A 13749-nucleotide genomic window follows, 5' to 3' on the forward strand; every position below is an offset into this window, starting at 1 on the left:
AACAATTTTTATTTTCAGCTGATTATACGCTCATATTTTGTTCCATTTCTGCTAATATATCCCCTTAAATCCTACACATTGCACTTTTTAAGCGATTACTGTCAGATAAAAGAGTTAACAGAGGAGACGGATCTGCCAGCCTCTCTTTCCTCACTATACTATAAATAACAACTGCAACATAGTAAGAACCAAACTACACATGCACTGTCTTCTTAACTGTGGGAATAACATGAAAAACGACTTATTCCCCGAAGAGAATAAAACAAAAGAGTCACCTCATGCTCTGTTGAGTATAAGCCTCAATTAGGCCTAGGGTACACAGTGTAGCGTCTCGTCTGCAGAAATATTTAGGCAGAGACACGACTAGTGTGGAGATGCACTGCAGTCTTCACCTTTTGAAGGATGCTATCTTTGTGTGCTACTAGCTTTTGATTTGGACACTCGAGAGTGGTCATCTGTCACCATAGCAACACTGAGTTTAGCCGAGGGCAAAATGCAGAGGAAAGGATCAGTGTGTTTTCGCAACGCCGCAGACGTGAGCTGAGATTCCTTTAATGCTTTGTCCGATTTTATGCAGGCAGAGTGCACAAAGTGTAAAAGGTAACGGTGTTTTGTCACAGAAACACGATAAACGCCGTCCTTTACGTTTGACTTTGTGTGCTGAATTGTGGTCTCATGCAACATTCCCTTAAATTTCTCTTAATTTTCAGCAGCAGAGTTGGAGGGTGTATACAGATCCTTTACTTAAGTAAAAGTACTAATACCAAACTGTGAACATACTCTGTTAGTAAAAGCATTGAATTCAATGCTTTTACTAACAAAGTAAAAATAATGTGAAATGTATTAAAGTGTTAAAAGTAAAGTACATGTGCATAAAAGATTAAATGAATTAAATAAATTAAAAAATAAAAATAAAATAATAAAAAGGAAAAGCAGCAAGCTCTCGTGTGTGTGTGTGTGTGTGTGTGTGTGTGTGTGTGTGTGTGTGTGTGTGTGTGTGTGTGTGAATTTGCAACCATGAAATGTTTTTTTGCATAAGAATGACTTAAAATGACTACACAACACAAACATGTTACTTTTTACTTCACAGCTTTTACCTATATCTTAAGATTTTGCACATAAACCACATTAAAGTATACAAGTGCAGCTAAAACAATTACTTAATTACAAATTAATTGGAAACTGTTTTTGAAATTGTGTAAGTCATTTTTCATGCAAAAAACATTTCACAGTTTCAGCTTCTCACATATACTGTACACACATATACTTGCTGCTTTCCTGTTTAATTATTGTATTTATTTTGATTTATTCAAACCTTTGAGCATGCGTCCTTTTCTTTTAATACTTAAATACTTTTCCCTAAACTCACATTAATGTTTTTTAAGTTCTACATCAATGCACTCCTGCAGAAGTGCTTCTTCTTACAGCCTTTTTTGGTGTCTTATCTCCAGTCTTTGCACACAGCACATCACCTGCCCTTATATGGTGTTTCGTGGGCGTTACCTGTGCTAACAGACTTATGATCAAGTGGGATTCATCATAACCTGGATAAGATCAAAATTGGACGGTTAAGAGCGTCATATTTTCTCTTTCCAGCAAAATTAAGAGAAAATAAAGGAGAAATTAAGAGAATGTTTCTTGCATGAGGCCTATTGTCTGTAAATAGATTAAAATAAATGCAGGTGATGCAACACTGCAGATCTGAAGCCGTGCATTTAGCAAAAGATTTTAAACTGTGAGGTTTAGCAACAGATCTGGGTCGCAGGTCATCAGACTGGTCTCTCCAGCACTGCGCTCCCAGTGTTTCCAGTCATTTGAAGTTGTGTATTGATGATTGACTCTAGGGGGAGCCAGTCTCTTATCAGTTTCACACACCGGTTTGGTTCCTCGACATTTGTTGGTAGGCACCCCTCTCCCCCTCCTCCTCATCTCCTCCCTCTCTCTCTCTCTCTCTCTCTCACTCTTTCAATGAATACTAATGCAGCGAGTGGGCCCACCTCCCTTCCTCCCATCTTTTTCGCAGGGATGGGCGGGAGAGGGGAGACAGAGCAATTCCAGCTCAGTATCCTTCCTCATGAGGCAGGCAGTGCTTGACTAGCAGCAGCAGCCCCCTTTTTTTCCTCCCACTGAGCAATATTGGTGATACTGTGCGTTGCTGCTGCAACAATGTCTAACCTGTGTGAGTGGTGGCACGAGAGATCAGACCAGAGTTGAGAGAGGGAGGAAAAGGACATCTGTGTCTGCTGTTTTTTTTGTGTCATCTGGATGGGAAGTCTTTTTTGGGAGGAGGAGAGACAGAAGAAAGCAGAAGGCAGCCGGGGAAGGGGAACAACTGGCAACAGCCAATCCCCCCTTCCACATATAGACTGGAGACAACGGAGGCCACTGGAGTATTTGCTTTTATCTTTCGTTTTTTGTTCTTTTTTTTCCTCATCGCGCTGCTGGGAGGTGCTTTACCTTTTCATTTGCTTGCTCTCTCGGTCCTCTGTCTTCTCATCTATTTCGCCATTTACCTGGTCAACAATTTCTTCTATTTATGAGCCAGACAAGGAGGCAGAGAGAGAGGCAGAGAGACAGAGAAAAAGAGAAAGAGAAAGAGGAGGGGGATTTTTTTTGCCCCCCTTTTATTCTCTTTTTTTTTTGTTCATTCATTCTTGCGTCCCTCTCCATCGCGATCACTTCCAGCCCTTTCTATCCTTGTGCAGCCCACGCTCCCTCCTCCCTCCACCGCCTCCCTCCTCCTCCTCCCTCCTCCTCCTCCCCCTCCTCCTCCCCACTCACTGTCCATAACTTTGGCTACTTTTTTGACTTCACCACTGTTTTAATTTAACAAAAAAACCTCTCATAGAGACATTTTAATTGGCTTGCTTGTATTTTCTATTTATGCCTTTTTCACTTTTGTACCTATTTCCTATTCCCCCCTTCTCTTTTTTCCTCCTTCCATCCTATGCATCTTTTTTGGGCGATTCTTAATTCTAACCATAGGTAGGTCTAATTTAGTGTTTAGTGTCTGTCTCAAAGTCTTTGTTCCTTTTTCTGTGTATGCAAGGTGTTTTGTGTGGGGGTGCACATACATCACACACACACACACACACACACACACACACACACACACACACACACACACACACACACCCACACACACACACACACACACACACACACACACACACACACACACACTGGCCTAGCGTTAACCATGTCTCCCCTCCCATCTGGCGCTCAGCTGATTTTTGCCTCATGCCGTGTCATCTTCACGTCACTCTGCATACAATAATGTGTGTTTTCTCACTTTTTTGTGTTCTCAAAGTGACTCATTAAGCAAGCACCTTCTCCAAACCACATCTTTTTTTTGTGACCACCTCATTTCCATGTTGTTGCACAAAAGTCTGTCCTTCCATTAAAAAAACAAAAAAACAATCCCACGCCCTCACGTGTCCCTTTTTGTTCATGCAACATTCCTGCGTTCAAGTTTTATCAGGTGAAGGTCAAAGTGTGCAAAGGCCTAATTCACGATGCACCGTTGTTGCAAAGTGCATTTGTAAGCCAGCGCTCGTCCGTTCTGTCGGGGTGTCATTTGTGTTTATACACTCCTCTCGCCTCCTTTTTCTCTGCCCTCTTTTCCTCTCTCTCTCTCTCCCTCTCTCTCTCTGTCCTCTATCTTTCTGAACTCTCATCCTCGCAGACAGACACACATAAGCACTCAAAGAGAATGGACTAGAAAATTACTGGCTTTTATCATCCGGAGGAATTTTTTCTCCCCCTTCTTTTTTTTCCCCTTCTGCCATAATTTACACTTTTTTCCACTCACTTTGCTTCACCCTCACTCTGCTTTTAATCTTTTTATTATTATTATTTTTTGTCTCCATCACTCGCACCCTCCCTCCCCCATCTGAATCGATCCACTCATTGATTTATTTGTTGTTCCATTTTGTCTTTTCATTCGCCGTCCAAAAAGTGTCATGTCCTACCGCTCACACGTCATTGACTCGCTTGCATCAGAGAGGAGTCGCTGTTTATTTTGCATTTTGGTGACGTAATTTTTGCAATTCATCACCTCGGCTGCTGCCATTTATTGAAACACGAGGGGCAGATTATTCCTGAATAATCGAAGATAGGATGGCTCGAAAGATTGACTGCAAAGTAACAGAATAATTTGGCGTGTGTGTGCCTGTGTGTGGTGTGTGTGTGAGCGACAGCGAGGCACAGCAGTAGACAGATGCATAGCAAAGTGAAGCAAACCACACAACTCATTTCCTTGTCCATCTCCTTTTTTTGTTATATTTCCACTTTTTACCCGAAGGAGATTTAAACGCCTCTCCTCTTCATTACACGAAGATTATGGGAACTTTTGAGCAGCCGTCACCATGATAAAGGCACTCTGGATATAGCTGTTTTCCTGTGGAATTACCCTTTAAATCCCGGATTTGAATCCAAATGAAAAAAATAATTAACAGTTATTAAAACTGTCCTAAATTCTGGACTCTTTTTGTGACTTTTTTTTGTAATGGACTGAAGCTGATTTCAATATTTCTTTTTCGACTATTGAATCTTAATGGGATTTCACTGACGCGGATTAAAGACTCAAGCAACATCTTTGTCTATTAGTCGATGTAATAGCCATGATTCTTGCCATTTCTCCAGCCTACAAAATCCATTAGTTAATATTTCTTAATGTTAAGGGTTAAATAGGTGAGTACAGTGCTTTGAATCCATACATGCTATTGCTGTTGCATGTTTCGGATGATGATTAATGGATATTCATCTTGATATTTTTTGTCATTAAGCCAGTATTTTTGCATGCGTGTGTGTGTGTGTAGGTGTGCATACACGTGATTTAAATGGATTTATTTGGGGATTATCAGAGATGAGTAATTTTCCAAACACTTTGCCATTTATCCTTTTTACCCCCCATGAGCCTTTAACCCTCTGAAACTTGAGCATTTCTTCTAGAAATAAACAAAATTACAAAATTAACAAAAAGTTACAAGAAAATTGCCTAAAAACCGAAAAAAGAATATTCAAAACAAACAAGGAAACTACCTGAAAAAAAGTACTAAAAATAAAAATAATAAAAATTCTGCAGCATATTTTGAATATAGAATTCTAATAATAATAAATATAGTTTTTGGACATTTTTCTTTAATTTTTCCATAGTTTTCTATTATTTTCTTATGCTCTTTCTCTATGTCTCTCTCTTTAAAACTAACTGAGGGTTGTTTTCTTGTCACCTTTTACCAATTTTTTTGCATTTGCTCATTTTTTCTTGGGATGAACGGTTTGGGAGTTTTACCTGATATCACATATGCCACTATAGAAAAACAACTTATTTGGCTGATAACAGAAAACGATATTGATATGTTCACTTTTTTCCCCACCAAATTTTCGTGCTCATCAAGTGTCTTCTGTAGTGGAATTACACATCATGTCATGCATACTCTTAACATGGTGGCCGCCAACAGTTGGAGACATGAAATACAATCACTTTCAATGTATGTAATATTTATTCACTGTGCAAAATTATAAAAAAAAACAACTTCATCTTAGGGTTGTGTTGTGTCCACTGCAGATGCACCAAACGCTCTTGTGTTTTGTTAACTTTTCACAAAAAAATCAGTTTGTGATATCGGCAGAATTAGGCATCTTGGCCGATTGCAATGTTTAATTTAAAATTTTAAAGACGATATCTGCTGATACTGATGATATGCTGATATTATCACGTATCCCTTCTTTTTTCCCATGTTTCTGAAGAGAATTGAACCTCTTTGCTCAAGTTTCAGAGGTAAAACACTTGTGAAAGGCGCCCTAATGAAGCACAAAAAATACTGATTTCCATCCAGATTTCAAAGTGTTAATTGTCTTTCTGATATTCAAATAAAATCACATGGTCATATCTGATCGTGCAGAAATGTACCACACAAATGAATCTCCACACTTGGTTTTCTCCTCATTAGCCACACTCCACCTGACGGCCACTTCTGTCATCAAATCTGCTCAGTGCTGCTTCACGCTCTCTCTTAAAGCTGAGGAGTGTGTGTGTGTGTGTGTGTGTGTGTGTGTGTGTGTGCTTGCATGAGAGGAATATATAGGCAGATCAATAAAGTAATCTACATGAAGAGACACACTGCATTGCCCTTTTCACAAAGCAATTATTTTTATCTGCTGTTATTTCAACGCCACACAAAGTGCTCCACGGCGGGAGAATGACTCTCCTAGTGGAGTGTGTTGGAATGAAATCTTGCAGCAAAATGCAACTCACACCCACTCTGTCTCTCTCTCTCTCTCTCTCTCTCACACACACACACACACACACACACACACACTCGATCACACATCTATCCATCATAGGTGCATCGACGATTGACCCCTTTTCTCTGATTAACTTTCCCATCATTTGGCTGACAGCAGTTTGGATTTATGCAGCATGTATGTGTGTGTGTGCACGCTGCGCAGTCAAGGTTAGGGCTGCGTACCCGTAAAACCCACCTGGGACTTGCTCTCATAACCCGGGAACCATTACCCATTCTGCTCCGCGCTCTTGGCACACATGTGACCCCCGTAGCCTATCTACAGATGGGCACTTAAGCTCAGGTAGTGTGTCAAAGCTGTCACAGCTGCAAAATGGACGTGGCAGGTGCTGCCTCTTACACGTGGCTCACCGCCGCCTTTTTTACTATAATGATCACAAAAATAGTGTTTTTATGATCCAGTGAAACTCACTTCCTGCTGTTGGACTCCTAGACAATGTAGTAGAGGGAGATAAAAGCACAATGGGCGCTGATGTGAACGTTATGTCCCACTCAGCTGGAGGACTGTAGTTGATACAGCTGATCTGATCATTGTTTTGCAAAGGATTGAGTTTGAACCGATGCTTACGAGCGTGGCTCGGTGGTAGAGTTAGCAATCGCCGTGTGGCTGAGCATCACTTTCATGCAAATGTGGAGATGATATGATGACGGGACACAGCTTTTTTGCAAAGTTTGCATTTGTATATGATCACTTTTTCTCACTGACAAGAAAGATGAGATTATATTTTGCAAGATTGCATTGCATTTTGTTAAATTAACGCTCCAGGCAAAAGTGACGTCGTAGTTAGTGTTTTATGGTTTGGTCTTTACTGTAAACCTAATTCTAAATGAATCATTTTGTGTAAAATGAACGTGGCCTTTGATACGCTGCTGCCTTTTTACTATAATGTTCACAAAAATAGTGTTTTTATGACCCAGTGAAACTCACTTTCTGCTGTCGTACTCACAGACAATGTAGAAGAGGGAGGTAAAAGCACAATGGGCGCTGATGTGAACGTTATGTCCCACTCAGCTGGAGGACTGTAGTTGATACAGCTGATCTGATTATTGTTTTGCAAAGGTTTGGGTTTGAACCGATGCATTCGAGCGTGGCTCGGTGGTAGAGTGAGCAATCGCTGTGTGGCTGAGCATCACTTTCATGCAAATGTGGAGATGATATGATGGCGGGACACAGCTTTTTGTCAAATTCTGGATTATATTTGAGATCATGAACACTTTTGTCATTGACAAGAAAGACGCGAATGTATTTTGTGAGCTTTTTCCAGATGAATTACCCCAGAAAGTGTTGTCATGTTTTGCTAAATCAACCCTTTGAAACCTGAGCAAATTGGCTCGATTTCTGTGAAAAACAAGAGAAAAAGTCACAAGTTACAAGAGAAGTACCTGAAATTTAGCAAAATAATAAATAAATAAAAAAAGACAAAAGTTCATAAAATTACAAATATAGTTTTCTGGACATTTTCCTTATTTAAAAAAATATTAACTTTATCTTTTTTTTAACAAATACTTTCTCTCTTTTAAAAAAAACAATTTTCAGGTCATTTTCCTGTCAATTCCTTCCTAATTTTGTCAAAAATGTGGGAAATCTCTTTCCACATTACTCCTTGCCAGGCTTTCAAAAGAAATCAAACCAGTTAGCTCAAATTTCGAAGGTTTAAATGCTTGTGAAAGGCGTTTGAATGCAGCAAAAGAAAAACAAACCCAAAAAACAACCAAAACCTGATGTTGTTCCAGGTTTCAAAGAGTTAACGTTCCTGCCAAAAGTGGCATCGTCAACAGTGTTTTACAGTTTGTTGTTTACTGTAAACCTAATTCCAAATGAATAATGTTTGTGTAAATATGGCCACCAGATGTTATGGAACGATAAATCAGCTGTATTTGGTAACCGGGGCCCCGTATTTCAAACTTCCTGTCAATTTTTAGTGTTTGAAAACAGCCTGATGCCAGAAGCTTACGTGGAAAAAAGAAGTCTGCCAAAAGTCTCCAAACAGAGCTTAAGAGATTTCTTAGGCACCGTGTTTGCAGTCGTCATTGATAAACAGGCCAGGAGAGGAGACAGCAGGGGCTAAGGAGATTCATAATCCTATCCCCTCTTCCTACTGATTCTCTCCCTGTCTCTCCTTCTCCCCATGTGTTACCTAATGAGACGACAATACAGCTCCTTCGTCTGGCTCTGAGCACTGCATCTGCCTTAATGAAACCGGCAATAACACTCTATTAGATATCTTATCTTTAAAATAGCTTCCACTCCTGCGCCATCGAGGGATTGCTGTGTTCTGAAGCAGCGCGCCGCGTTCGCCAGAAACCTGAACGTGAGGTTGTTGGTTAAAGAGATTTTTTTGAAGTGGGGTTGTGTGGGGGAGAGCCTGACTGATAGAGGATTTTTGGGGCCGATACTGATATCGAGGAGTAAAAAAATTAGAATATTAGATTATTTTTATTGAGTTTTAATAAGTATACACTGTACACAACAGGTATAAAACTTGATAGAGCATATACGCGATGAAAAACAAAGCATGATGTCCAATCATAGTCCCCCCAGCAGGAATACTGACTATAAAACAGTCCTAAATCTTTGGAGTAGTACAGAAATGACATGAGCTGGAAGTCAGTTAAGGGAGTAAAAAAATGCTGATGTTACATCGTCCAATATTAAATATACATGTAGTTAAGCAATGCAATTTTCCCTCGGATATGGTAAAAAAATAGTTGTGACTAAGATATGTAATGGCATGAGGATATTGCTCAGTTTAACAACAAACTATAGTTAAAAAAAGTAATAATTGTAATTTGCTCATTCTAAATTACTCTAAGCACCTTTTTCTGCATTTTGTTCAGTTTAAAATACATTTTTCATATTATGCATATCAGAAAACATATAAATCAGTACAAGTATATATGTGATTGGCTGATCTACATATCGGTCAGGCTCTAGTATGAAGTACTTATCCGTAGACCGTATATAACAAACAGTAGGTGTCAGTTAGAGCGCCCCCAGTTTGGAGAAGCAAGCGAAAGTTCGACAAGGAAACTAAGTAATCTGCTGAGGACGGGGCAGCAACAAAATGAATTTTGCGTCCTAAAAAATGTCCCATCTAAAAAAAATCATTACCTCATTAAGAGTACATTATATTTAGAATATTTTCACTGCTTTACCTTATTGTCAGACAGTGTTGTTAAACGGGAAAAAGAGGCCATCATATAGCTCTCATCAATGCCAGACTCCATTGAGAAAATCAGTGATTTAGCATAAGCTGAACACAGAGGCTGCTGGTCTACCGCTGCCTCAAACAGTTTGTTTATTTGTGTTATTTTGTGACTTTGGTGTTTGAAACAGTTAGATCAGATTCACTGTCACACAGTAACACAAAGTGACTTACTGACCGAGGCAGCGGTAGACCAGCAGCGCCTGTGTTCAGCGAGCTAAACTTACTGATTTTGTCAAAGGAGTCTGGTAACCTTGATGAGATATATGAGGAACTGAACTTTTAAAGGTAAAGGCTTAAAGGTTAATTGGTGAAAACACTTGAACTGATACTGATTATTTAGGTGGCTTAAATATATTACCCATCTATGCACTTGTCAAAGCCACCAGACTCCATTGACAAAAACACACATTTTAGCTCGCTGAACGCAGGAGCTGCTGGTTGACTCCTCCTTCGATAGGACAGTTAATTTGTGTTATTGTGTGACTTTTCCGAACTATCACTTTTAAATGCCAAAGTCACACAACAACACACAACAAAAAACGAACTGATGGAGGCAGCAGTTGACTAGAAGCTCCTGTGTTCAGCGATGTTAAATCACTATTTTTCTCAATGGAGTCTCGTTTTGACGAGAGCGATACAATGGTTTAATTTTCTGGTTTTACTTTATGATTTTAAGGTAAAGCCGTGAAAATATTCTAAATATAGCGTACACTTCAACTGATTTTGATTTTTTTTTTAACATGGGAATCTTTTTGAGAGGCTAAAATACTAGATTTTTCTTGCTGGACCCCATCTACAGCAGTTACCCTTAAATTCCTTGACTCTTGCATTTTTTTCCAAACTATGAGCATGCCAGCCATAGTAAGCTAGCTATGGATCAGTGCCTTATACAACTCAATTAAAAAACCCCAAAAACTATCCCTTTAAAACCTCAGATTCACACTTGTGTGCAGCTCCATGGCGACCTCGTCCATCATTTTGTTAAACGAGCGGATGAGCCTGAGCTCCGTCTAACTTTCTGCAGTTTGTGTGTCTGAGTCAACCGTTAGAGAGCGAGCGGGGGAGCGTATGTGGGGCGACTTAAAAAGTACGATTTTTATTGGCAGCATATTCACTTCAAGCGAGCGGAATATGGGTCATGATCTGATATAAAAAGGCTATTCAATAATTCATCGTGGCTGATTAAGAGGACTTGTATCGACGCAGACACTGCCCATGAGAAGGGGACGGGAGTACGCAGAGAGGCAACATTTAGGGGCCCCTGTTCGTGGGATTAGGGGAAGCTATAGAAACAAGCTGGGCGTTTCAAACGAGCGTCCTCCTTTGATGTTTTTTAATCTGCTGTACGTTCACCCCTTCTGTTTCATGTGTCGCATGTACGTCTGTGATTGCTGCCAGTGTGTACATGTTGTGAGAGTTTGTGTGAGGGCCCATCAATCTATTAAATATGGAAAGTACAATCTGTTACCCCGCAGAGACTGCTTTATTATTCATCGACATATTTCAATTAATCATTAATTTACCTAAAGTATGGCCCCACACTCTCCCCTTCAATTTGGAGTGTGATCACGCTATATGAGTTATGTGTAATCTGGATTAATAGGAGCTATTTATTATTCTTCTGATCTGCTGTAGTTGGGCGGTTGTTTGGGGGATGAAGGCAGAGACAATTTAGTACTACAGTACATTTGGAGGGAATGTATTATTTATTATACTGGGCCGGATTCTCCTAAAATCAGACTGTTTTATCCCCCTGCACAAACACACACACGTGCACACACACACACACACACACACACACACACACACACACACACACACACACACACACACACAGACAGTTCACTAAAGGGAGTTGTGAGATGCATTCAAACAAATTAAGGAGAGAGACGCATTGTTTTTATAGCGCAGAAATAGCCTTTCACAGTGGATTAGGATTGTAAACAATAATGCAGAAAGCTGCATTCAGATCTGCGCATTTTAAATTCCCCCTCATTTAATCGTCACTTATTAATTCTAAGGAGAGCAGGTCGGAGGTTGCACGCCGTGCTGAGGCGCAGCACGGCTTTATTAGAGTCTAACTGACTGTGACCTGCTTCTAACCCTCTGTCCTCCCTGTTCCCTTTGCAATAACAGACTGGCGGACGTCAGAAAAACAAGCGACGCCAAACATCTCTTCAGAGGAGCGAAAGGGAGAACAGAAGTGAAGCTGCTCCTGTGGAGTACAATTACCTCGAAATTGCTGCTTTACCCTCTTGACCTGACGAGGATTTTACCTAAAACTGCTGTGAGTTTCCCCCCCTCTGGCCGTCTTGTTCGCAATCAACACTTGGAGGATTATGATGTGCAGAAGAAATAAATGCTCGGCAACGTCGCCTCATTTTTAAAACCTCACCTCCCCATTCATGAACATCTGTATTTGCTTCAACAAACCCCACACAGCTAATGAGGTGTCCTGGTAGAGAAGTGTAATTTAATTAATCATGAAGACTAAAACCCATTTATTTTATAAAGTGCAGCTGGTTAGAGCAAACAAACCCGCTGGTGGAGAGACACCTGAAAATGATGAATTTTTAGGAAGCAATTTTGTGTTTTAGAGCCTTTTCTCTTTCAAAGTTGATCATCTTTGCCATAATTTTTCTGCATTCAACTGTCAGAAGTTAATGTGATGCTGTTTTCATCTCTTTTGATTGCTGATTGCACAGTCAGAGACAAACTGTTGTGACAGAAACTCAAAATTAGAATATTTTGAAGAGACAGTTCACCCCAAAATCACAAATACGCATTTTTCCTCTTACATGTGGAGCTGTCTATCAGATTGTCTTTAGATTGTTTTAGTGTGAGTTGCAGAGTGTTGGAGAAGCTCAATGTCTCTTTCCAGAAATCATGACCCGATTACTCAAAACGATTCACAGATCTTGTTGTGAGCTGTTTCATTTAGGAACTACTTTCTCTGTACTGAACTGCAGCTTCCAGCTGTATCACTACACAGAAGGAAGCGTGGTTATATGGTTATAAGTTCCTCCTTATTTTGTAGTATCTATTCGTGATGATGGTGGTGTGGCAATCAGCTGTTGCTGCTGTTTGACGCAGCACTGAAGGACCGTCTCCTTGAGCTGCTCTCCTCCTGCTCCCTCTGCCAGATTAGCAAAATCTAACACAGCTGCAGTGGCTAATATCCAACACTGAGCCATTAAACAATCACAACAAACTCGCATTGACACTGAAATGGTTTGATTTTGTCCTGTTATAGACCTGTTGATAACTATCGGGTAACATTAGCCATGTGATGCAAACAGATAGCCCTGTCACTGCGTGTATGAATCTGTCCCAGGCACACAGCTCTCACGCTTCAGTTTTATGATAAACAGAGAGAGGCTGAGCTAATCAATACACTGCATGCAGCTCTAAAATAAAATTTGATTTTACCAGAAACCATTTGCTAAATTTGCATCAACTGTTGCACCTGAACATTGCAACATCCTGGAGGAATGAGGTGCGCTGTCACGAGTAGATGCACACTTCCTTCTGCAAGTTGATACAGCTGGTGGGTGTAGTTCAGTGGAAAAAAAAAAATCCTACATGAAACTGCTCACAACAAGGACTGTGAATTATCTTGAGTAACCGGGTCATGATTTCTGGATTAGATGATTTCTTTTTTTGGTGCTTTGAGCACCACAAGCTGAGTGCTATCAAGCTCAATTATACTGGAGAGCCTGCAGACATCTCTGCGGCCAATATCTCCAACACTCTGCACCAAAACTATCTAGATTCATAAAAAACACTACGGGTGAGAGGAAAAGTATGTATTTATGATTTTGGCGCAACATGCCCCTTTAAGAAACTATAGCTGCTAACAATCAATAATCATGTCTGTTGTTTTGATTGTAGTTCAGCCTCCCTCAGTCTGAGGCTATGAGAGGGAGAGAGGAGTCCCAGGCCGCACCATCATGCTACTTCTGAGACGCCGGGATGAGACTTTGGCTGGCAAAACACAAGGTGAGACAATATTGATGCATGAGGCATCTCTACAACTGGAGCTGTTCTTTGTTTGTCCCTGTAGAGAACCGCCGAAACACCCCGTCTTATCTCACCGTTGAGTGTTTGTGCGTCTGCAGCTTCCCTGAGCGTGCGCCTCTCCTGCAGCTCAGTGATGGATGGTCTGAAACTTCTAAAGGCCTTTTTTTACTTTGTATCTCACGCCAGGTTTGCTTGAGGGTCAGGATAATGGT

General features: G+C 40.4%; 1 protein-coding gene across 3 annotated transcripts in view; it reads left to right on the plus strand.

The window, feature by feature from the left end:
- Window positions 1-13749, plus strand: part of grin2ba (glutamate receptor, ionotropic, N-methyl D-aspartate 2B, genome duplicate a) — a 187568-nt gene that overhangs the window by 2380 nt on the left and 171439 nt on the right. The window contains exons 1-3 of one of the 3 annotated variants that reach the window (XM_088069432.1): window positions 2067-4692; window positions 11654-11804; window positions 13409-13516. In XM_088069432.1, the coding sequence (XP_087925558.1) occupies window positions 13490-13516 (27 nt within the window). In that variant the 5' untranslated portion in view covers window positions 2067-4692; window positions 11654-11804; window positions 13409-13489. Of the gene's footprint in view, window positions 1-2066; window positions 4693-11653; window positions 11805-13408; window positions 13517-13749 lie in introns of those variants that run through there. The other 2 variants (XM_088069434.1, XM_088069433.1) reach the window with 2 other exon arrangements.

Source organism: Plectropomus leopardus, chromosome 18 (assembly GCF_026936395.1).
Source record: "Plectropomus leopardus strain MGB_pleo_1.0 chromosome 18, ASM2693639v1, whole genome shotgun sequence".
NCBI classification, from domain to species: Eukaryota; Metazoa; Chordata; class Actinopteri; order Perciformes; family Serranidae; genus Plectropomus; species Plectropomus leopardus.